The sequence below is a fragment of the Polypterus senegalus genome, chromosome 1, assembly GCF_016835505.1.
Source record: "Polypterus senegalus isolate Bchr_013 chromosome 1, ASM1683550v1, whole genome shotgun sequence".
Lineage (NCBI taxonomy): Eukaryota > Metazoa > Chordata > Cladistia > Polypteriformes > Polypteridae > Polypterus > Polypterus senegalus.
Genome location: NC_053154.1, coordinates 74,046,351 through 74,073,202, shown reverse-complemented (window position 1 = coordinate 74,073,202; position 26,852 = coordinate 74,046,351). Strand labels below are relative to the sequence as shown.

The window sequence follows — 26,852 nt, the reverse complement described above, 5'->3', positions numbered from 1 at the left end:
AGCAGTTTTCATTGGATCGCAATGTCATAGGGTCCCCTGATACCAAAAGATGATATGTCGATGATGAGTGTGTGTCTGTCCATGTGTGTGTGTATGACAGTGTGTCACAGCTTCTTGAGGATGGTCTAGAGCTAAAACTGGTGGAAGGAAAAATACCAAACTTGAAACATAAGCCTGCTATGAGATGATGATGTGCTGATTAGTTTTGAGGGAAATTGTGCACGAGAAAGAGGCACTCTAGTGGAAACCTCAAATACCATAATTCTGCAATTAATTATGAATTCTTCTTGTCAATTGCTATAGTAATGACCAATTTTATGATTAGAAAGATCAGTATCAGAGCGGTAAATAATTACTGAAATGTTATAGAATAGTTTGGGTAACTTAGTTCCTAGGGCGCAAAGCCTACTGACGCTTACATCCCAATTTTTGGTTGTATAGCAACGGTTCAGAATTTAATAAATCAGACCACAAGCAGCAAACAGTTATCTGCAAACTATTTCAGCCACAGGCAGGAATACAAGTAACCTCTTTCATCAACTACAGATTAAACATGACATGAACCAAGGTATTGAGAGAAGAAAACAAGTATGTATTATCACAGAAAATAGTACAAATATGTTAAAGCACTGCCATTTAACAAGTGGAAAAGCCTTTAGAGTTTTTGGCTATGGGCTTCAATTTCCCTTATCATTGGTAAGTTCCAATTATGATGAATTATTAAATAAGCTGCTATCTGAATACCTGAAATCATTAACTTACTTTTGTAATTATATTTTGTTTTAAGAAGTATAACGTACATTTACAAAAGTTTAAAATGTTACACAATTACTTTACTTGAAAGGTTTATTGTACTGCTTTCATACTGTCAAATAAAAATGTTTTTGAAATGTTCAACTTCTAATTCGGTTCAGTGTTGAATTTCAAAAATTCTAAAGCAGCAACACAGTAGCTAACCAAGTTAATAATAACCAAATAGTTAACTACAAGCAATAAAAACTTACTATCCAAGTTTTGTACACCTTTTAAAACATCTTCTACTGAAATTAAAAAAATACAGTATTATGATATACTTCTTTACTGCCCAAGACTGAAATTATAACATAATATAAATTTTAGGCTATACTGCCCAGCCCTAGTACCAGCAGTAGTAGAACCTAAGAATGTGAATAAAGAAGTTTAATTGTTTAGCAATTTTTAAGTTAAAAAAATGGTTAACCCCAACAACCTGACCCTCTCCCCATTCACAATACACTTAACAGAGAAAACAAGGTTACAAGATATCTTCATCATCAAACTGTATATTGATTCTACAGATTTAATTTGCACAACTTAATGAAATAATTTATTATAACAAAGTGATCCCTAACAGACCTGAAAGTGAAAGGGAAATCCAAGATAAAAAGTCGAATACAAAAAATCCAAACAACTGTCAAAATACAGAGCAAAGAGGTCAAAAATCCAATACATCACAAAAGCACAAAACTATAAAGAAATGCTTGCCAACTCCAAAGAATATTCAAATGAGCTGCAAGGGACTGTGGCTTGCCCCACTTTTCTATGACTGAGGGCAGTCCTTTTGAGGTGATGGGCAGGTGGCCCTGCTTCTTGGGAAACAACCCACAAATCACAAAGAACATTAACACAAACGAAGGGAATAAAACAAATAATAAACAAAAGTACTGTATCATTAACATCAAAACAAATCGATCATGTACCAAAAAGACAAAGCCAGAATTAGAATCCAAGCAAGAAGAGTCCTAGCTGAAACATAATAGCAACAGGGCTGTTTTTTCTGCTTGCAGGTGTGTTGTTTACACTTTTACTTTTTTATAATGAAAATCCCGAGTTTTAAAAATGTGCATCTAAAACTGAAACAGTTGTGCTCTTGAAGTTTCCTCTCTCTTTGTTTCTACTGGAGCAGCAACAGGGTTGTTAATGTCTGACTATAAGCATTCAGGATCTCTGTTTTTTGTGTTGTTTTAATACTTTGATTTTTCTTTAATAGAGAAGTTTGAATCTATACCTTTGTATTCTAGTGATTCAATGTGAATTCAGACAAAACTTGTATATTATTTTCCAGTTTCTAGATGTAACTACTATTTTAAATGCATTACGGCAGAGTGCATGAAATTCCCTTGTGGAAGAATAATTTTAGGGTAACAGCATTCATCTTGAAGAAATAGCATAGTTAATAAATGTGGGAAACCAAAAAAAGGTCAAGTGAACAACAAAATGTACACTAAAATATAAGATTTGGTTTTGTTTCTGAAGAATGCTCCCTCCAAGGCATTTTGCTGAGGTGTAATTAAAAGATACAATGAACAGCTTCTCTTCTGCCTGATTACTGAATTGTCCTATAACAGGATGTTTCTTTCTTTAATAAAATGTTAAATTTCGACCACACCCTCCACTTCAAAATATGTAGAATCTTTCTGCAGGGTAGAATGTCAAGAGCTTTGGCCAAAAGAGTTATTTCTGTCATTTCCCAAATTACACGGGTGATTGAAATAGGAGTTTGTGTTAGTGTTCTCTTTAAATAGCCCTTTATGACACAATCAATGAGAAAGAAAAAAAAGTTGCTGCTGGATGGATAAGTTGGGGATGGATGGACTGCACTACAGAAAATCAAATTAAGCAAGCTATTTTCTTTCCATGAGTTTAATTGATGTCTTATAGTTTGGCAAATGGTTCTGATGAGATTGTGTGTGTTCATTTCCATATTAAATGAGGAAATCTTGCATTGGTGCATTGTGTATTCTGTCTCCCTGTGGAATAGCATTGGAATGATAAAAACTTGCAAATGTAACCTTCCCTTACATAAGTACCTTACTTATTTTTGTTTGCTGTAAGCTAATGAGTGTTAACTAAGAACTGGCCGACTCTGTGTTGCATAAACATGTCTCAACTAGTTTAATAAAGTACACTCTAAACCACTGTTCAAATTTATTTTTACTTTAGTTCCTTTTTCACAAGTTTAAATGAGCTGAAAGGGCTAAAAAACAAATGGATAACAAGCAAAATCACCACTATGTCATGGACTGGTTCATAGCACCCTTCTTCTCTGCAGTACTGGTGCATAGTGAGGACAAGAATGGGAAAAAGAGAAATACATTTTAGTAACAAACAGGAGAACACATCCTGCAGAAATGAAATCCCAGCTCCCAAGGTTTAAGCATCAACAAGCTATTTAGGCAAAAATATGGAATAAGTAGCAGAGCTTTACTGTCAAGACAGCAAATATTCCCAGAATAACAAGGTGTTCCACATAACTTTGCAGCGCTCAGCAGAACAAACAAAAATACATCTGTCAATTTTGAGATGCTGCAACTGACAGCAGTAGAAGCACAATGTGGCATTGTTTGCATGTTTTGGTAATATGGCAAGTGCACTTTAAAGCTATGTCCCGTTACATGACTTTTCAGTCATAGCCTTCATTTATATAATCTTAAACTGTGAGCAGTTGTTGCATTACTCCCATGATGCTGGACATGTAATATGACATGTCCTGTAACTCACTCACTTACTCACTCACTCACTCACTCACTCAGCTCATCTGTTGGTTGTCTCATGTTTTAGATACCAAAACAGACTGGAAAAAAGAAAAAAAAGGTCAGAGATTAACTGTACTCCCCTTAGCTGTTAACCTTTTGTACAGTGCCAGCTTCTTCAAGGAAATATGCTACTGGCTGTAACAAAAAGTGGTGAGCAAGAGTGTGTTGGAGTATCATTACTTTTTTTGGTAAAACAGACATGCCCAGGATTTTACACCTGCTAAGCTGTGGTTAAAATGTGGGCAGCAAATTAATGAAGTAAGGTACATTAGGGATCCGTTACGGTGAAAGTTTTTAAAAACAGTGAGGCAGTACAGCCCCTGCGAGTGTTGGTGTGTAACAGAAAAGCCGTGTGGCCACTGGTATCTTGAAGGAATTTGCTGATTGTGTTTAATGTGCACACAGGCAGTTAATGCAGCTTTATCGAGGCTCTGAGGGTCATTTAGTGCATCTGCACTCATTGGGGATAAAACTGGTCTGTAAGCCAGATTGAGAGAAGAAAAAAGACAAAAGAAAGATGGGGGTAAAATCAGTAGCAAGACAATGAGAGAAAGAGAAAAAAAGGGAATACTGGTATTGAGGCATTGACAGTGCACAGAAAAGGAGGCAAGGTGGTTTGGGTAAGCCAATTCAGTGACCCTTTTAAACACTTCAAATACAGTACATAAAATAACAAATTTAATATGCTTTTTGATTCTGGTGATAGATTTTGGAAGGACAAAGAGATGCACTTGAGCTGAGCAAGTTTAAAGACTCTGCTGTAAACTGGGGTCCAATGTCTATATTCTTCAGAAAAATTCTGAATTTCAGAATACTTCTATTTGATTTACTAATTTTGTAATTCTAATCTGTGTTATATGCAAACTTTGTACCCAACATTGCTAAGGCAGACTCTGCTGCTGATATTCCTGAACAGGATAACTGACTACTGAAAATTAACAGGTGAATTTTGTTAAGAGGTTTTACCTTTCTTTTCACATGCTGTCTTGTTGGTTGTGTTGTTGTTTAGCTTATCCATCACTGGAAACTGTTCCTAATAAAGAATATTATCAAAGATGAACAGTTGTTAGTGACATGTATTTGCAGTAAAACACATCAAGAATAAACTTCTGGTGTTCTACTTTATTAGAATTTAAAGCACAAGTGTAAAACATAAAAGCAAAGTAGAACTCTTGAAAAACTGGACATTAAATTATATAAATTCATGTGAATGATTAATATATTGATTCATTTTACCCCCTAAATTAAAGAAAGATGCCTGTTTCAAAAAATGACATCAGTATGAAAGCATTATACTCATTACATATCCAGTGTTTCAGCATTGGGGCAAGTTTCTCTGACAATATCAGACATAGCGCCCAACTGTTAAAGGTTACAGCTGAAAGAGTTATTCTATCTTACAATTATCAGTTCGTACAGACTTTTAAATTGTAAATCCAATCATGATTTTGCAGCTTAACTTAAGAATGGGACCATTCAGCTAGGTTTATGAGGCCTAAACAGCCCAGGCACATAGGAAGGGGCAGTAGAAAAAGTTGCATGTCTCTCTGTTTCTTCCACAGTTCTGATGCCACACTCAAAGGAAGATCAATGAGTTCAATAAGATATCACCCACTTCTTCACTTGAGGCCTACAACCATCTGTCCATCTCTTTAAAGTATATTTCACCTGATACTTCAGGCATCTAGCAGCCAGGTGGAAGCATTGGCCTTTGCAGGGTGAAGTACAACAGTGACAGCCTGCAGCATGCATGCGCATCTTACAACTCTGGCCAACCTCACCAATAAAGGCAATTTTTCATGCTGTAACCTCAAATCTCTGCAAGTTTCTTTATGTATACTATCACAGAATCATATTCAGCAGGTTTTCAACATGTCCATTCCAGCAGACCAGCCAAACACAGTACACATTCAGAAAAATAAAGCTGGTGGGTCATTAGACAACCAAGGCAGAGTTGGCTATATGAAGTGCAGTTTATGACCCCAGATTCATGCTTACAATGACAACCAGGAAGCTAGCAACTAGAGACAACATGGAAGTGTTTCATTTGATATTTGAGAGAATGGTTAGCCTGTTTTGCTGGCGAAAAATACACTAGGCTCATATACTATCTCAGTTCTTATCTGGTGAGGCCCCTCAAGGTTAGAAGCCTTATACAAAATCCTTCCGACCCGATTATAAGGTACTGAAAAAATATTCTAGCCATTTATGAAGTTATATCAGCTTTAGTAAACTAAATATTTCAGATGAGAACCTATGATTTAGAGGAGTAAGAGACCAAATGTGGTAAATCTTGCTTTTTTCTTTTCTTTATAATAATTCTTGACCATTTTTTGTACTTTAATAGTTTGCTCTTGACAATTCAATTTTTTATCGCTATGACAGTGACATTATCTTGCCTTCAGTTTCTATGAATTATATCCCACATTTTGAATATTAAAAAAAAAACATTTACCTTGTGTGCTCCTCAGAAGTTGTTTTGGTTAAAGAATTCATTATTTGTAGGTCTGGCTTTTTGTAACCATTATCAGTTTTGACCAAATACCTTTGCCTTACATTTTTGGCTTTGATACTGTCTAGATATTATTTTAGAAAACAACCTTTGCCTGTTATTTGACACTGATTCCCTTTCCTCACTTAGTTTTAGTTCATTTCCCAGTTCTCCTCTCAATTTATTTCAAAGTGCATAAAATATTCACCTCAAATGTGCATAAAAACAAATCTTTGATAAGCAGGGTCAATTTATATTATAAGGTCTTACAACAGAACAATTAATTCAACTAGTAATAGCAACTCATGCTAGGTCAGTGCAGTGGCACTTCTGGGGTACATTGGAAGAGCTTTCAGCAGTAGTCAATGGATATTGCTATATGGTTGCAAGACATGAACGTTATCCAGTGACTGGAGACAAAAATTGGACTCCTTCGATACTATGTCTCTTCAGAGAATCCTTGGATACCACTGGTTTAACTTTGTGTCGAATGAGCACTTGCTTACAGAGTCCCAGGTGAGGCACATTACCTGCATTGTAAGGGAGTGTCAGTTATGGCACTACAGCAATGTGGCGTGATTCCTGTGGGTGATCTGGCTCACAGGATCATCATTGTTGAGGACCCAAGCAGATGGAACGGGCCAAAGGGACGCCCACATAGCATCTGGCTGTGGCAGATAGATGGTTATTTCCTCTGGGACTGGACCGTATGTCTGCCTGGGAGATTGCCAACCTAGATCGCGAGCCATTTTGTCATGTGGTGTGTGCGGCAACGTGCTGTACCATTGCATGCTCCCCAACTTGACCTGATGCGATGTACAATGATACAGAAACTTGCCTCAGTAAGAACAAAGGAGAAGGAAAAATCAATGGCTAGAAATTCACTCCAGCTGCCAGATTGGCTGCGACAGGCTGAAGGGCAGACACCTCCACATCACATCGACCTGTGAAGTGAAAAATGCAGTCATCATCTGCACATTTTTCTACTCTAATTATCTAATGTGTTTTTCTCTCCGGAAACCCTCTGCACCTGTCTTTGGGCTTTCTTTAAAATTTGTTGCTTTACAAGTCAACAATACTGTGTCATACCAGTGTGCTTAGAAGACCCTAGAGAGGTAAGCAATTCCAGAGAGGTGAGAGTGCTCTGAAGTGCAGGCCAAAGACAACCTCTGACCACACTTCGGCTCCCAAAAGAAAACTTGTCCCTTCTGGGACATTCCCTAAATATTCAGCCCAGAGTCCAAAGATGGATGCTTATTTAGGGATCCAACTCCACAAAGAGACAAAGCTCTGTGAGTCTGTATAAAAGAAGACTGAAGACAGATAAGACAAACTGTGTCTTAATCTCAGTTATGTTTTCATTGTTTTATTAAAAAAGGTGACAATAGGTTTGTCAACCTGAGCTAATTGCTCAGCTGTTTCTCCAATCCTTGAACCCATTTTCGACCAGTTGACAACTGTCAAACAGCAAAGTAACAAGCACTATTATTTCACTTAATGATTCATTAAGAATTTTAAGAGTTTTAAAGGTTTAACAATTTTATTTACATAACAATGTGTGCTAGCAGGACTAAAGAGAAGACATTAATTTTTGATGCCACAGCTGACTCTACCCTTTCTAATATTATTAATAATCTAACTTTGACACCTATCCCAATAACCATAACCCTAGCAATTCCAAAAGTGAATACCATAAGGCTAAGCATAAACTGAAAAAAAAAACTAAATTAACAATTTACTATGACATACTGAAGGCTTATCTTACCAAATACAATAGTATTAGCAAAACACTTCTCCAAAATTATAAACTATAGTTCAGGAAATCTGAGGATATTATTTTCAACTTCTGACTGTCTCCTGAACTAAGCTCAGTCAATGACATGGATGCTAATGCCCACACTTATTAAATGTGAGGCTTTTACAGCATTTTTTGTATAAATTAAACAATAATGTTGCAGTGCTACATTAAAGGACTTCAATTACCAGAGCTGCTGGGAGGAGGAAGATGGGGCATCGGATTTGAAAAGGAGGCAACAAGACACAAAGGAAAATAATGATCATCTTTTGTTACTATATCTCTTTCTCAGGGGCAGCAAACTCTGATTACAATTAGGCCAACCCCACCCCCTTAATGATTACAGTATTTTCTAGATTACTGTTCTGTTCCCTGCACGTGGCTTGTTAAAGTTGCTTTGTCTGGTTTGGGAGTCTTTATCCACAGATTGCACTCCATTCATTGCAAATCAACATTGGACATTCAGTACCACAGTAGGATAAACTTTACATTTCTTTCAGGAGGCTCTTCACTGGGGTCAAATTATTCTAATCATCCATTACATTTGTGAAACTGGACTGTGTTATGGACTTTGTGTTTAATTATTTTTTCTGTAAATAGTTATACATAAATTTGTACAATATACACTGCAACATTATAAGGCATAGTATAACACATACCTCAAGAACAAACCTAACTCTGTAAACACCGTGAATTAAACATTGTTACTAAAATTAGCCTAACTAATCTTTGTATATCTTTGATCTTGTATTTCACTAAGTGAAACGTGGCTTAGCTCGATGGTGCAGCTGTTTTAATCGAATCTGCGCTTCCGAATTACAGCTTTGTTCATGTGGATCACCAAGGTAAGAAAGGCAGCGGTTTAGCAAACATTTACTCGAGCTGGTTAAAGTGTAAAGATGTCGGCTTTGGCAAATTCAATTCCTTCGAGTATCATGCCATTGTTATTCATGGAGTTTCTCAGTGTCTAGTATTGTCTGTGTATAGATCTTCTAAATACATTGCGTCTTTCTTTGAGGAATTCTCAGGCTTGGTGTCAGTTGTAATTACGAACTATGATACGTTCCTAATAGTCGGTGACTTTCATATCGATAATCAATGTGACCCAAAAATAAAATAATTCATGAATCTCCTGGACTCTTTTGAAATGAGCCAGCATATTAGTCAGCCTACGCACAAAGCAGGTCATACGTTAGACTTAGTAATTACTAAAGGACTAAAAGTTGAAGCACAGATCATTGATATTGGTTTATCAGACCATTTTCTCTTACTATTTAATATAGAAATAATGAGAGAAAATATTCATGAGAAGCATATTGTTAAAAAACACTTCTTTGATTCATCAGCAGCTTCAAAATTTACAAACATTCTAAGCAACCAGTCAGAATAATGTAAATAGTAAGGTGGAAAATTTTAATACTAAGGTAAGAGCTGATGCGGACATAGTCGCACCTAAAAAGACAATTATAAAATCTTCTAGCATTGTTATACCATGGAAGACCCAAAGAGTGTCTGATCTAGAGAACATGCCGGAGAGCTGAGGGCAAATGGAGAAAAACTAAACTGATTATCCACTATGAGATACTGAAGGTTAAAATAACAGAATACAACAAACTAGTCCATCTTGAGAGGCGATGTTATTTCTATAGAATTTTAAATAACAATGCTAGTAATCCCAGACTCTTATTCTCTAAAATTGATCGTCTACTCAACCCAGGTCTCTCAATGTAATGCCTCCAAAATACTTACAGTGAAACTTGTGAGGCTTTTGCTGTATTTTTTAATAAAAAAATTAATGATATTAGAAATATTATAGTACATCTCCCCAATACTGATCCTCCTAAACCCCTCATTAGATATGGGGGTCTTCCCAGACTGTCTTAATACTGCTGCAGTTAAACCCATGCTCAAGAAAAATAATCTTGACTCCTCTGTTTTTGAAAATTTTAGACCTATTTCAAACCTGCCTTTCTTAAGTAAAATTCTACAGAAGGCAGTCATTATGCAGTTTAATGATCACCTCAATGATAAGTTTCAGTCCGGTTTCAGAACAAATCACAGTACAGAAACTGTACTCATTAAAGTAGTAAATGACTTGCGGGTAAATGCAGACAGAGGCCGTTTATCTGTTCTCATCCTCTTAGATCTGAGTGCCGCATTTGATACCATTGATCACAGTATTCTTAGAAATCGCCTTAGTCAATGGGTGGGCCTCTCTAGCAGTATCTTAAATTGGTTTGAATCCTACCTGGCAGGTAGAAAATTTTTTAAGACACATGATATTCTATATGGTGTTCCACAAGGCTCTATCCTGGGACTGCTGCTCTTTTCGATCTACAAGCTTCCATTAGGTCAGATTATTTCGGGGCATAACATGAACTACCACAGCTATGCTGATGACACACAACTGTATTTATCAATAGCACCTGACGACCCTAACTCTCTTGATTCACTGATACAATGTATTACTTGTGTTTTTGAATGGATGAGTAGTAATTTTCTCAAACTAAATAAGGAGAAAACAGAAATCTTAGTGATTGGCAAAAATGGATATAATGAGTTTATTAGAAATAAACTTGATCCATTAGGATTAAAAGTCAAGACGGAGGTAAAGAATTTAGGGGTGATTATTGACACTGACCTGAATTTTAAATCACATATTAATCAGATTACTAGGACAGCATTTTTTCACTTAAGAAATATAGCAAAAGTTAGACCTCTTATAACACCTCAAGATGCTGAGAAATTAGTTCATGCTTTTGTTTTCAGTCGACTAGATTACTGTCCTCTCAGGACTACCCAAAAAAGACATCAATCGATTGCAACTAGTGCATAATGCAGCTGCTAGAATCTTAACTAGGAAAAGAAAATCCGAATACATCTCTCCAGTTTTGATGTCACAACAATGGTTACCTGTGTTATTTAGAATTGACTTTAAAATACTGCTTATGGTTTTCAAAGCCTTAAATAACCTCACTCCATCTTATATTTCGGAATGTCTTACACCTTACACTCCAAATCGTAACCTTAGATCTTCAAATGAGTTTCTATTTAGAATTCCAAGAGCTAAATTTAAAAGAAGTGGTGAGGCGGCCTTCTTCTATTATGCACCTAAAATCTGGAATAGCTTGCCAACAGAAATTCGCTAGGCTAATACAGTGGAGCACTTTAAAACACTGCTGAAAACACATTACTTTAACATGGCTTTTGTCATAGCTTCATTTTAGTTTAATCCTGATGCTCTGTATATTCAATTAATTATCATTATTATTCATGGTGGCTGTAAAATCCATACTAACCCCTACTTTCTCTTCTGTTCTTTTTCCGGTTTTCTGTGGTGGTGATCTGGCACTGTGATGGCCCCACATTGATGGATTAAAGGCCAGAGGTCCCCATGACCATCATCATCAAACTCTTCCATGAGAACCCTGAATACAATGAGGACTGATTGAGGTCATTTATGTTAGGTAGAATGCCAAGAGGGGGCTGAGTGGTCTTGTGGCCTGGACCCCTGCAGATTTTATTTTTTTCTCCAGCCGTCTTGAGTTTTTTTTTTTTTCTTTCCTCCCTGGCTATTGGACCTTACTTGTATTCTATGCTAATTAGTGTTCCCTAATTTTAATTCTTATTTATTTTTTAGTTTTTCTCTTTCTTCATCATGTAAAACACTTTGAGCTACATTATTTGTATGAAAATGTGCTATATAAATAAATGTCGTTGATGTTGTTGTATAATAACAAGCCATAAAGAAAAGCTTCACTCACAAAATCATATTTTTTTATGTTATTTACTTTGTGTTGTTTGTAGTGATGTCTGAGAAAAAAATCTCAAAGTTTATGATACAACAGGCCTGAACAGGGGTCAAAGGGAGCCAAACACTGAACAACAGCAAACAATATTAAAATGTTAATGAAAAAACCTCAAGATACCCATGTTGTATAATCCAGATATAAATTTTATCAGTTATGTTTCAGCCAGAGTTTTAACTCTGACTAAAGTATCTTTTCTTTTACTTTGACATTTTTCTTGTTTTTGCATATTATGCTACTGGTGTTTTTACATTTTATATTTTGATTATTATCTTGTTCTAAAATAATTTAATAGTTTCTGTTTATATTATGTTTGTATTAGTTTATCTGAATACCTGCCCTGTGTTTTGTGGGTGGTACCACAGGAGGTAAGGCATCAGTTGAAACACCACTGTCTGCCTACATAAGCCTAGCAGGCATTGGAATGCTTTACTTTGGTATGATTATTTTAATGGTAAAGATATTGCATATTGAATTTTCTATGTTTTGATTACTACAGCTCTGTTAACCAATTATTTGGATTTTCGACTAGCATTGTTTATTTTGGGTTGCCTTTGGGTACACTCTTTCCTCCTTTTTTCTTTATGAAAATATTTACATTTAACTTTTTAAAGTTCTTTAAAAAACTGTTTGATTATTTTGAAGGTTCACCATTTAATTTCATCTCCTTTTTTAAAATCTTTTTGTGACACTATCAAAGGATTGTTTTTGATTAGTACATTTTTGCTTGAAGTAAAATCACTATTATATTGGGCCTTAGTTTTATCCAAGAGAACAGATTCAGGTAGCTGTACCTCATCTGGCTGTTATAGTTTCAGGGGCCTTTAGAAGGGGCCTGTCAAGAATTTACAAGAAAGCACATGTCTTTGTAGTCTGAGCAGCTAAGAAGTTGTACAACAGTTACACTCACAGGGGATTATTGGAAAACACTGAAACTAATTGATTAAACATGTGATTAATTACAATTAATTAAGGGACATGTTGCAATTAATTACACTCAAAAATGTAATCGTTTGACAGCCTTAAACAAGCCACCTCATAAATTGAGACCTTGGATTCACGAAGGCAGGACATCTCCAAGAAGACCATACTTATGTCATCATTGACATCATCATGAATTACTGTTTTTTTTTTTTTTTACCAAGCTTGATTTTCAAAAACCTAAACAATGATACGGAACACCCGTGGTGTTATATATATATATATATATACATACATAAACAGTACATATAAGGGCTGGGCAAGTTAACGTGTTATCATCACGTTAATTTATTAATTAATAAATACCAATAATTACTTTATCGCTCATAGTTTTTGTTATTATTATTATTTTGAAAGCCTCAGTCTCGCTAGTGATCGATTAGAGATCTTCTTGTTACAGCGCTTTTCGATACGCTTTTGCTAGGAGGAAAATTAGCTTTGTTGATTTGACCTCGATTCCCTCTGGGTGCATGAGTAGCAAAGAGCAAACAGCTTCTAAAATGGCACGTGAAGAGATACCAAAGTGAATGCTCAAAGCAAAATAATCCGTGGATGACTTTTTCGTATTATCGCTGAATCGGATTTTGATATGTCGTGAAGATCTGAAGATGCAGATCGAAAACAAAAGTGAGGTACTGGCATCAGCTGATCGTTGTGCTGAACGTGTTCGTGTAGCTGATGCACCTATGTCAACGTTCGACTGTGAGGACAGACACTTACAATGACAGGAGGTACAAACCATATTGCATCTCACTGCAACTGCCACCCTCATGCTCCTGTCTCACAAAGACAGCCGGCCCACCATGCATTCCTGCAGGCCGTCAAGCCACCCCCTCACACAGCCCGCTGCTACCGCAAACTGAAAATAGGTGCTGACAGCAGGCACAACAGGGAGCAACAGACGTTTTATGGTGATTTATGTGTGAAACCATTGCTTTGTGCTGTGCGCTTTTCAGAAAACTGAGTTTTTTGGAAAAAATATTAGCCCTCAAAGAGTTGCTACTGAAATAGCCTGTTTATGCTGCACCACAATAAAAGATGTTTTTGTTGGTATCTGTTCAGATAAAAAAGCAAACAGATTTAGAAATGTTAATTTGCTGTTGCTTGGAAGGTGCCTGCTGTAATGTTATGATCGTGGCTCTGGACTCTGAGGGTGACTTGTTTTTCTATAACAAACTAGATAAAACGTTAATGCCCTGGCAGTGGCAAATAGCTTTGGTTTTATATTTGATTTGATTACATTAATGTTTAAGTTGAGATTTACAAGAAATATTTTAACTGTTACTATGTAAAGGGAATACTGCTATTAAAAAGCACCTTATTTGTTTAAAGTGTTTGCAAACCAAATACACGCAATACACTACTTTTGAGTTCATTATTGAATTTGGCACATAACAACGTGATTGTTGTAACTGTCTGATGAGATTAATCTTGATTAAAAATGTAAATCATTGCCCAGCACTAATATATATACACACACAAACACCTTTGCACACTCAGAAATGATGTAATGTAATGTTCTGTATATATCAAATAGATTTGATACGTAAAAACATTCAGAAAAGATGAGGAGAGAAAAATGTCAGTGGCCTCCACCTGTTAAACCATTCCATTTTGGGGGTCCCTCTAGTGCACCTGTTGTTAATTTCATCAAGACCAAAGCAGCTGAAACTGATTAACAAACCCCTCTGCTACTTAACTGACCAGATCAATATCCCAGAAGTTTCATTGACTTCATGCTATACTCTTGATTAAAAATAAAATTAAATAAAAATAAAAATAATTAATAAATTTTTATGGTTATAAAAAAACCAAATGGTAGCTTTATGGATTTAAAATTGCAAGTATTGTTGTATATTTTTAGAATTGCAAAATATGTTGTACTCCCCTCGACAGGATTGACATTTAAAGTTATGAAAGTAGACAACATACTTTTATTTCAAGTAGACAGGAATAACTGAAAGACTGCTATGATGTTCATGTTCATTTTGACTGAGTTTTCATGTGCATAAATTTAGGTGAAAACTTCAAATTCAAAACTGCACCTTTTAAATGTGCTATTGAATGTTAAAAATGTACAGATTAAAGGCCAAAATGCCAAACATAAAACATACTTTATGGTAGGATTCAGTGCCATTTTTTTAAACCAAAGACTAAATAAACAGGACAGCAGTCCTTTTGGTTTCAAACTATAATTATTACTGTGTACTTCTAGCACATTGGGCCACTCAACACTGTTGGAATGAAATTTAAACTTATGAAAACAAGTCAACATATTTTATTACTATACATGCACTACAATAATTACAATTTGAAGCTAATAATAAGGCAGCTAGAAAGAAACTTTTTAATTTGTTTACTTCAAACATTAAAACATACGTTCATAACTTTAAATGTCATTCCAGTGTAGAGAAGTACAATGTGTTTTGCAAGTGCTTAGGGGCCGATTTTGCTAGAAGTCTACAATAATAATTACAATTTTGTAAATACTTTGGGCAACCACTAATCCCCAAACCCCAGATCCAATAATACCCAACAGTCACAAGTTCAAATAATGGATTTTTGAATCCACCAAGCACCAAATACCATAAAGTACAGCCAATAATCATGCATAACAAAAAATCTTTTCCTCTCCTTCTGCCTCTAGCCGAGTGTAGTCCGCTGCATGCCAAATGTGACTCCTTGAGGTATGGCAGCAGGTAATTTTTATGCTGGGCCTGGAACAGCTTCTGGTGACCCAGCATGACTTACGAAGAGTATTTCTAGGTTGTTTGGGAACCACAGTAGTCTTCTCCTGACAGAGTCCCCTTGTAGCACCCAGGGACCCCAATGGGGCTACACTGCTGACCTGCAGTTCCCACGAACCCCTGCAGGTATTTAAGCAGGGTTGCTTCCAGACCAGTGGAACACTATTGCCTAATGTATGGGGAATCAAACTGCTCCTGGCCTCCTGCGTCTGTTTGTCTATCCCCTGGCAACTTCCATCTTGTCCATCTGGGATGCTGTCTGTCCTGTGTAGCACTCACAATTTGCAATCAATAAGATTTCTGCTTGAAATTTAATTGCCACTACAATACACCATTTCTCTTTCTAAGTGTGAATTTGTATGTGTATTTTTATATAGTACAGTATATGTGTCATTAATAGGCCTCTTGATAAATTAAACCTATTTTGTTTCTATGCATATTCTGCTTATACTTTCCAATAAACAGCATGGATATTTGAAGATATTTGTTATCCTCATGTCTGAGCATCTTTGTTAACATAGGTAATATTTTTTCTAAAGTAGCAAAATTTTACTTTTACTTAAGTAATTTTTTCGAGACTACTGTTTTACCCGACTAGTTTCCATGTTAGAAATTTTTGTCAACATAATAATACTATACTTCTACTTTTGGTAATTTTCCATCTCTAGCCACAGATGTGCCTTCCTTAATATAAAATTTTGAAACTTCAGTAAAACTAAGAGCTATGAAGAAATATTGCTATTAGCTTTGGAGAAATATTACAATTACCATACAGCTAACAATATTTTCATCTTGTCAGCTTTATAGCTGAGAGAAACAGATGTTTCTCCAATTTGTTTTGATGAAACAAAACAGAGTAAAGCTGTTTTTGCCAATTCCAAACCAAAAGTATCTTATCTTACTTGTCGGATGCTTATGTTGCTGTCTTGTGTGCTGAATTCCTCTTCTTTGTCAAGCTCCATCATTTGCTTGGACTTATTTGTGTTAAGGTCACTGTGCATCACATTTTCTAGGCGATTGCTCTCTGTTGTTATCTTGAGCTTTAGAGTATGGAAGGGTGTGGAAACATCTCCTACCATCAGTTGCACTGGCATGCCTTCAAATACCATGTCATCATTTTCTCCTTCCTTAAATCCAGGAGGCTGATAGTCTTGTGGAGTCACTATTTTAAAAAAATCAAATATATAAATGGTAGTTTTGCCATGCATATTTACATTTTTGTAAGCAGCACTGCATTAAGTTATTTAACTGCCAATAATATAACAACAGATTATTTTAACGCATTCCAGTAAACACTCTGAAAAACAATTAAAATACTGATATGGAAACATCAAGGAAGAACTAAGAAACGGAGAATTCAATTTTAACACACTTATCCCATCTGTGAAACATGGCGGTGGTAGTATCATGGTTTAGGCATGTTTTGCTGCATCTGGGCCAGGACGGCTTGCCTTCATTGATGAAAAAATGAATTCTGAATTATATCAGAGAATTCTAAAGGAAAATGTCAGGACATCTGTCCATGAACGGAATCTCAAGAGATGGTGGGTCATGCAGCAAGACAACGACCCTAAGCACACAAGTTGTTCTACCAAAGAATGGTTAAAGAAGAATAAAGTTAATGTTTTGGAATGGCTAAGTCAAAGTCCTGACCTTAATCCAATCGAAATGTTGTGGAAGAACCTGAAGCAAGCAGTTAATGTGAGGAACCCCACCAACATCGTTTGAGTTGAAGCTGTTCTGTATGGAGGAATGAGCTAAAATTCCTCCAAGCCGGTGTGCAGAATGATCAAAAGTTACCAGAAACATTTAGTTGCAGTTATTGCTGCAAAGGGGGGTCACACCAGATACTGAAAGCAAAGGTTCACATACTTTTGCCACTCACAAATATGTAATATTTGGCTAGATGCAACTGGTCATTATGACTTACAAAATTCTATTTTAGACAAATTACTAATATTTTTACAGTATAAAGAGCTACATTTGCTATTTAATAAGAGTTAGCTATGTTTAAGCAAATTATCTTTGGCCTGGATTTAAATGGTGAAAGTTTTTCTTACAGTACACTTAGTTATCTCTGGATTTGTCAAAAGGTGCATATCATGTAATCAAACTGCATGCTGTGGAGTGTATGCATAAAGGTTCTGCTGGAGGCATCCTTATTTGGTTAAAGTATTTTAAACACAGACCATACACAAAACTAGAAAGTAATCCATAGATTTGAGAAAAGGAGGTAAATGTCTTTAGAACGGTGAAGTAATTGTAAGCTGGAAAAACTACACTACAAAAAAATATTTTGAAGTTTTACTTCCTGAAAATTTTTTTGGCAATTTTGATGGACACCTTCAAGTTGAACACAAATATAATTTCAGAATCACAAAGGAATTTAGAGAAATATGGAGTTTACTTTTACTATATTGAGTGTGTTTAATTTCTTAATGATCCTGGCACTTTGCTTTAGTTCAAATGAGCTAAAAATGTTTTGCAGCTGATTTTCATTTGTACTCAGCATCTGATGCTTCGTATTTCATTGTTCTAAAACACACAGCAAGCATTGATTTATTCCCCTTGTTTTGATGCCACTTTTCTATTTGTACAATGTGCCAGTGAATCCTTCCTCCATGTTCTTCAATGACTGTGCCAAGATTAGCAGGGAAGAAGTCAGAATGAAAAATGCAGAAAATTAATCTTTAACATGATGCACTTCATGGTGGTGTATGTTTGAAACATACTGTCAACCAGCTGGAGGTAGTTTGCTGCTCTATAGTTGACAAGAAAATTCTCAATAATGTCCTTGAATGCCTTCCATGCATTTTCCTCCAGACTCATTAGCAGATCTTTGAACCACTTGTCATTGGTGACTGTCTTATTTGTGAACCAACAAAAGTGCTATTTTTTTAGCCCATTCATAATTCACACCTAAATGATATTCTAACATTTAAGTGCTAGACCTGAATGTTCCTAAAGCTGCTTGTAAAGTTATTTGATTTTCAATCACAATATTCATACCTAAGCATTTTAATTATTAGGAAACATAATGTTAATTTTCACTCGTATGCAGATGACACCCAGTTATACCTTTCATTTAAATCAAATGAAGTTTCTCCGATGTTGTCTTTAATTAGTTGTGTTAGTGAATTAAAGGAATGGATGAATGAGAACTACTTGTCTTTAAATACAGATAAAACAGAGATGTTAATTGTTGGAGGGAATGACGCTGATCACAGCAATATTTTGTCGTCATTTAACTCAGTTGGAATCCCAATTAATTTTACTGAATCAGCCCGCAATCTAGGAGTTATCTTTGACTCTAGCATGTCATTTAAAGCGCATATTACAAAGTCGTCCAAAACATGTTTTTTCCATCTTAAAAATGTTAGGAAATTAAGGCGCTTTCTAAATAAACAGGATTGTGAGAAATTAATTCATGCATTTATCTCTAGTAGGATTGACTACTGCAATGCGGTGTTCACTGGCTGTTCAAACTGTTCTCTATACAGCCTCCAGTTAATCCAAAATGCTGCTGCAAGAATTATTACAAGAACAAGAAAATATGAACACATAACCCCAGTTCTTAAATCTTTACACTGGCTCCCAGTTAAGTTCAGGGCAGATTTCAAAATCCTCCTTTTAACATATAAAGCATTAAATGGCCAAGGTCCGGCTTACTTGTCTGAACTTATCATGACTTACAAACCTGAGCGCACATTAAGATCTCAAGATGCTGGTCCGCTTAGGATTCCAAGGATTAATAAAATAACTGTGGGAGGTCGAGCTTTTAGTTACAGGGCCCCTAAACTGTGGAATGGTCTTCCTGCTTCCATAAGAGATGCCCCTTCTGTCTCAGCCTTTAAATCCCGGCTGAAGACTCACTACTTCAGTTTAGCATATCCTGACTAGAGCTGCTGATTAACTGTACAGACTGCATCTCTGTTGTTAGTCATTAGCACTATAACATAAGTAACATGATAATTATATTTGAATACTAACCCTCACCTATTCTGTTTCTTTTCTCGGTACCCAAATGTGGCAATTGGTGCCACGGCCCACCTGCCAAGTTGTTTTGCCTGCCTATGGTAAAGTCATCCCTGATAGAGGATCACAGGAATCATGGGAAAGAGGGGTCCTTTCATCGGAGCAACGTTTCAGCCGTGGCATGGCCAAATGGGGAGGCAGCTAGATGGATGAGGTCTCCAGGACTCAAAAAATATCCAAACCTAAATATGTCATATCAGCTACTGTTAAACCGTACTTCTAAAATTTTTATTATTATGCTGTCTTAAGGAATTGTTCTGTTCTGTATATTGTATTGTATTGACCCCCTACTTTTGACACCCACTGCACGCCCAACCTACCTGGAAAGGGGTCTCTCTTTGAACTACCTTTCCCGAGGTTTCTTCCATTTTTCCCTACAAGGTTTTTATTGGGAGTTTTTCCTTGTCTTCTCAGAGAGTCAAGGCTGGGGGGCTGTCAAAAGGCAGGGCCTGTTACAGCCCATTGCGGCACTTCCTGTGTGATTTTGGGCTATACAAAAATAAAACTGTATTGTATTGTATTGTAATGGAGAGTGGTTTATAAAACTCCTGCATGCAACCAAGTGCTTGTTCCACTGAAATCAATTGTAACACTAGTAAAAAATGGTTAAAAAAACAAAAAACAAAGAGGCTTTCTGTTGCATCTTTAAAGGAAGCCAATGTCTTTTCCTGGATGAGACTAAATTGAAACATCTTGTTTAAACAACGAAAAAAAAATGGCGGTGTCATTTTTCATTTGCATGCTTTGGTTGTTTAGTAACAGTTACTGAAGGAGAGGTCAAGTACACAAGTAGCCTGCAATCAGATGACAAAAACTGAAAAGAAATTATACGTATACATTTATTTGTAATCAGGTTGAAGTTTAGCAAGTTTATCACATAAATTTTAACATATAGGAAGAGTGGTAGTGCATGTTTTGCCTGTGCATTGAGTCTACTGGAGGATTTTGGACTTTCAATGATGAGCTTGGGCAGCATCAAAAAAACTTCCACAATTATACATGAATGTCAACAAGCACGTACATACAGTGATATGTTGAGTGTCTTTAAAATATTTATGGAAACTTACTCACACCACTAAAAAATGATTGCGTTATTTCACAAAAAAAAAAAGTGTGTCACGTGTAATCAAGTGAAAAGATTTGAACAGTTTTATTCATATACATTTAATTCTGTATGTGCTAAGGGGTTAATTTAATCAACCCAGTTTAGATAATGCACTGGCAAACAATATAGTTTGCATGAAGAACCAATATAGTTCATATACAAAGCTGTGACAGGGTATATAAGAACAGATACAGTACACACATAAAACTAGCATGTTAGGCTCGCACAACCAGCATCATACACATATAAAATTGGTACAATTCCTGCATGTAATTGATCTAGTGCACACATAAAACCAAACCTATATATTATCCACATGAAACCAGTATAAGACATGTATGAAATCCATGGTTTCAAGTTTTTCTCTGCAGGTTGGAGGGACTATATGCATGGTTGGATGCAGATTAACGTTATACCCAGGATGAAGCAATTGCAGGTTAAGGGCCTTGCTCAAGGGCCCAACACAGTAGAGTCACTTTTGGTAAAGATATGCTTATATTCATACTTCTTTAATGTTAAAAACATAATTTTACAGAGCTGTATGGTCTGTGTTTTTGCAGTCTAAACTGCAGTGAAAATTGTCTTTCGAAACCAACAACTTCCTAGCAAGAACTAACCTGCAGGCAGATAAGTGGGCGTGCAGAGACAACTACGTGTTGCTATGCCTCAGAAATTTCTTTTATTTTGGATAACTACGTCAAATCTGCTAGATTAAAAAAGGTATATATTACTGAGTCAGGCTGATCATTTATTATATGTGATTTATAATTTAATGAATGTAGAAAATATCTAAATATAACTATAAATATAACTAAAGCTGCCCTATGTTCATATAGGACACTATTGCCGCACAATTTTGCCAGCAGTAGTTTTCTTTCGGATCCATGAGATAACAGTAAAAAAACTTTCAAGTTAAGGGCCCTGGCACAGATAAAGCAAACAGACCCTATTGTTTTTAGCTAGCATATATTATTTTACTTAAGCACACTAATGAGTTATAACAGCGGCAACTGACAAGTGCATTTAGCAGATCATGTATCTGTTCTGTCCGAAGAAAAAACGTGTCTCTAACTTTAGTCTAACGTTAATTACAAGAATGAATTTCTCAAGTTAATCAATTTCACAAAACTAAAAGAACTGCTGTTGAACAGCTAAATAAGAGTGAGTGGGTAACTTATAGTAATGATAGTGTATCCGTTACTTTACTTCAGTGTGTTTCCTCTTCAGGGGTTCATGAATTGAGCTAGTGCTGATGTGGAATGCAACAAGATGATCAAACAGTTGCTTTGTCAGATTTTTGTGTGAAATATCCCCACCCCGAGAACAATATTGCCTGATATTTGAGGAAACTTCTTCTGCTGAAAGTAGTGTAGCTTCTGCCGTGATAAGCCTGCTTAAAAACAGTCCAGAGAGTTACAACATACCTGGGTGCAGTGTGTGAGAAAGGCAGTGACAACTAGTCAATTAACAAAATACAATTTGTCTAAAATTGTTAGTCGATTACATTAATCGCAGCAGCTCTACTGTGATCATTATTCTACTATAAACATAATGAAGCATTTGCCGATTTAGAAAAATATAAAATTTTAAAAAAGGAAAAACATTTAGAATAGACTTAGATTTTATTTGTCATATATACACACACAGGGATATTGACTGATATGTAGCTCAGTGAGCTGCCTATTATGTGCAATAAAATTTAAATTAAGTAACTATATTTATATAAAACATATAGCCATTTAAAGTATATAACTGTTAAATAATTATTAAATAATAAAAATAATTAATGACACAGTAAAAAAATATGATGACCATTTGTTATTTTTAAAAGAAGTGAAGCTCTTTCTCAGTCTTTTTGTTCTTAATTTGAGGCGATGCAGGTGCCTGCCAGATCTTAACCATTTAAAATGGCTGTTGAAAGGGTAAGAAGAATAATGATCCTGGCTACTTTTGTAATGTAACGTTTTGTATATACTATACAGTAAGTCCTCTAGTGATAATAGTAATATTCCTATGATGCACACAACTCTCTGCAGCACTGTACGTGCCATTTGAGCCATCTCCATAGCAGCCAGTGATGCATCCTGCCAGACTGCTTTCAACAGCTACATGCAAGAAGGACTTCGGGACTCTTTTTGACACTCTATACTTCTTCAGTTGTTTCAGATAATAAAGGTGCTGCCTAGTCTTTCTCAACAGAATGCTTGTTTGTGTGGAACATGTTAAGTCATTCCTGATGTTAACTCCCTGATATTTAAAACATTCCAGCCTCTCCACTGCAGTACCATTATTGAACAGAGGTACAGTATGAACTCATTTCTGCATTTCTCAATCAGTGCTGAAATCCACTATGAGCTCTTTTGCTTTGCTGATATTGATGGACAGATTGTTTCCTGACAACACAGTGACAGGGCAGCCACTTCCTCTAGGTAGGGCTTCTCATTGTTGTTGCTAACGAGGTTTATAACAGCATTGTCATCAGCAAATTTTACAATGGTATTTGAACTGTATTTTAAGTATTTTGGTGTTGGGTACACTGTACAGTATTAATCCCCAGGGGGAAATTATTTTTTCACATGACCTTTGCTTGGCTACACAATTATGTGTATATAGTTAATACAGCAGGGGAATAAGAACATACCCTGAAGACTGCCGATCAAAGGGAGAAGCTAAGACTAAGATTCTGTAATTTTTGTTGCTACTCTGGTGGGAAGCTAATGTCGATCAACAATTGCCTCACATTGCTTTTTTTAACAGTGTCCAAGTAAAAAATACTGGAGTCTAATACAGTGGAACCTCGGTTTACGAGTAACTTCGTTTACGAGTGTTTTGCAAGACGAGCAAAATTTTTTAATACATTTTGACTTGATAAACGAGCGATGTCTTGCAATATGAGTAGTATGGATACACTTTGTCTGCTGAGTGTCATGTGATCACAAATGAGCTGATGGTTCTCTCGCGCGCCCCCCTCCCCTCCCCTCTCTCTCTCTCTCACCCAGTGCGTCTCTCTCTCTCCTTATCTCTCTTGCTCGCACGTCTCTCTCTCCTTATCTTGCTCGTTCGCCTCTCTCTCTGTCTCTCTCCTTATCTCTCACTTGCGCGCAGCGTACTACAGCATTGTGACTGTGCGTATGTGCATGCGCGTGCACGTGTGTGGTGTGAAGTGCAAGTCCCCATCTTGCACCCCAAAACACGAAGCTGAGTCTCAGTACTTTAACAACACCAGCTTTATTCAGCTTGAAACAGCAACAGCGCTGTTATTTATTGTAGCGGGATCTTTATAATGTTCCTTGTATTACCCATTGACAGCAGGCGCTTATAGCATGTCTGCGATCTTTTTGGATGCGCTTATACGGCGACCTGCTACAGCGCTGGGAGACTGCGATTGCTTTGGGACACTCTTCCGCCTGTCGTCCCGTTGGGTGGAATCCCACATGAGTTTAGAAACTCACTCACACCATCCATGATTCTTTTTAAAGGTAAAGTGCAGGTTAATTTGTTTTATGTATTTTTACTTTATATTTTGTATTAATCATTTTTATATGAATATTTTTGGGTTGTGGAATGAATCATCTGAGTTTCCATTATATCTTATGGGGAAATTCGCTTTGATATACAAGTGCTTTGGATTGCAAGCACGTTTCCGGAACGAATTATGCTCACAAACCGAGGTTCCACTATACTTGGGAAATGGCACAATCTGTAGATCTGTTTGCCCAGTATGCAAACTGAAATGGATCCCTGTCTTTGGGAAGGCAGTAGCAGGTATGGTCCTTAATCAAACATTTGAAGCATTTCCTAACTACCGAGGTAAGAATCATAGGCTAGTAGTCATTCAGACTGCATGTGGTGTTCTTTGGGACAAGAACAATCGTGTACCTTTTGAAGCAAGTAGGAGCTACAGGGATTTGTTGAATATAGTGGTAAACACAAAAGCTAGCTGGTTAGCACAGACGTTCAGCACACAAACTGTTATGCCATTAGGGCCTGTAGCTTTCCCAGTGTTCACACACATCAGGGCTCTCTTCACACTATGCTCAGACACAGAAAAGGATTGGCTACCTCTAGCCCTCGTACTAGCTCAATCAGCCGTGGCAATGTTATCTGGTAGGCAGTTGTTGCTACTACTTGCATCCAACCATTTACAGAATAAGTTCAGCTCCTCAGCCAGAGCAGCATCTGCATAAGCCAGTGTAGGAGGTTTGCTCCTGTAGTTCGTCCTTTGCCTGAGACTCTTTCACAAGCATCTGGAGTCATGCAGGTCCATCCACCCTATCTCTTTAACATTGTTTCCCCTTGATTCACCGTACTGTTAGTCTGTATGATGCCAGTTTGTATACTTTCATGTCACCCCTATGCACGATCAGAGTTGTACAAGGCAATGTCAGCATTCAAAAAGTCACAGATGAATTTATCAATTCTCGGTTTCTGATTAAGAAAGCTCCTAACAGTAACTAATTTGACAATATTTTCTACCAGCATTGCTATGAAACTCATTACCACTTCCATAAACTCACAGATGTAATTGGAGTTGGATTGGAACATGTTTGGAAGAAATAAGTGGATAGGACTGGCGAGCTTTGTTGGGCTGAATGGCCTGTTCTCGTCTAGAGTGTTCTAATGTTCTAATGTCTAGTATAAAATATAAAGACGAATCAAAATTTGTATGATGCAATTTAAGCATTACCTTCATCGTAGTAAAAAAGCTTCATAGTTAAAGAGATTTCACTAGGCAAGGGTCCTAAATTTTGCATTAACACATAAAGTTTGCGAATCAAGAGAATGCAGGCCTTTTTTGTATCAGCAGAGGTCACCCTGGCTTCTGTATTTTCAAAGCTTCTGTGAAAAATATAAAAATAAGCCAAATACAATATTACAAAAGTTTTATAAAAATCTAACCAAATCACCAGAATTAACTGAATATTTTCATATATACTATTTTCACTTGTGATATACTATGTGACAGAATTTTATTTGAAACTAGTTTCATATATTGATATATATATAAACTAAAATTACCTACCTTCCACAATTAACAACAGGTCCTTCTTCTGTGTATTTAAATCTAAACTGATAACACTCAGTGATGACCTGAAAACAAAAATACAATAATCCCTTTAAAAAACTAATTCTTAATTTGCTCACAATATTATGATCTACTCATGCTCACCAATGACATGCAGTAATTATGCTACAATCTAAAGGCAGCACAAAGAATACCACCTATAGTAACTTTCAAATGTTACTCATATTGAAAATTAAAAATGAAGCTTTTTCTTTACCTTTGAATTGTCAGTGTCATTGAAAATCTAAAATGAAAGAATTTGTTTAAGTATTTCTGTCTGCAAGATATTAAAAAAAAACACATAAACATATACATACCGTCAAGACTAAGGTGCGCAACTAAAATAAAAAAAAAAACTCAAGTCAGTGAAGATAATTAGATATAACAAAATGAAATTTAAACTGCCAGAACAGAGTCTGCAGTTAAGTTCAAAATAAATTACTCCTTACACCATACAACATGAACATTTTATCATCATCTGTTACTCTTAAAACACATGCCAGCTTTTGAAGAATAAAAATGTATTACACACTCATGGATTAAACAAATAATACAGATACTTTCCAGAACACTACTATAGAAGCTCGAATGCTATAGTATATCAAACCATGACAAATTATTCACAGAACTGAATAAAGAAAGACATGCATTTGAGTAAATAAAATCATAAAACAGTAATGTATTTAAATGGTGATTAAAAAATAAGCATGTGGCAATCAAATACAAAGAATACAATAAAAGCAGCAATGTAAATTATGAATGTACTATATACTACTATTTCACAATATTTAAAACATTTACAAAAATGAATTTGGAAACTTAAGAACACAGGTTTGACAGATAAGATGAAACCAGCCATTTGGTTATCCAGTAGCAAAACTGACACAAAAAAAGCAAGTCAAGGTTTTTGTTTCAACTATATGATAGCTGAAGACTTGATCACTGATTAGTAAATTGACTGATCACAAAAACCCCAAATATTTTCAACCCCTGCTGTTCTAATTTAGCTTTAGTGACGCTTTACATAAGGTATTATGGTAGCTGAGAGCACACAGATGTCTATTTTTTTAAAACATCAAAGCTCCTGCAGTATAAACAAAGAACAGCAAGTGGAGGCTTGTTTTAAGTTGATTGGAATATCGGCCTTTATGTTAACAAAAGAGAAGTAATAAACTGAAAATAAAAATCAGAAAAAACGTCACATGCAATTAGACAAATGGCAAGAAAAGCTACTTTAATGAACTCAGACCTTTTTATTTTGTCCTTTAAA

The 26,852-nt window shown here is 36.0% G+C and overlaps 1 protein-coding gene across 1 annotated transcript in view; it reads right to left on the bottom strand.

The window, feature by feature from the left end:
• hormad1 (HORMA domain containing 1) overlaps positions 1-26,852 on the bottom strand; it is a 71,398-nt gene that overhangs the window by 23,565 nt on the left and 20,981 nt on the right. The window contains exons 6-11 of the mRNA XM_039746101.1: positions 26,143-26,173; positions 25,900-25,920; positions 25,541-25,608; positions 25,205-25,353; positions 16,280-16,539; positions 4,521-4,587 (exon numbers count right to left, since the gene is read on the bottom strand). Of these exons, the coding sequence (XP_039602035.1) occupies positions 4,521-4,587; positions 16,280-16,539; positions 25,205-25,353; positions 25,541-25,608; positions 25,900-25,920; positions 26,143-26,173 (596 nt within the window). The remainder of the gene's footprint in view (positions 1-4,520; positions 4,588-16,279; positions 16,540-25,204; positions 25,354-25,540; positions 25,609-25,899; positions 25,921-26,142; positions 26,174-26,852) is intronic.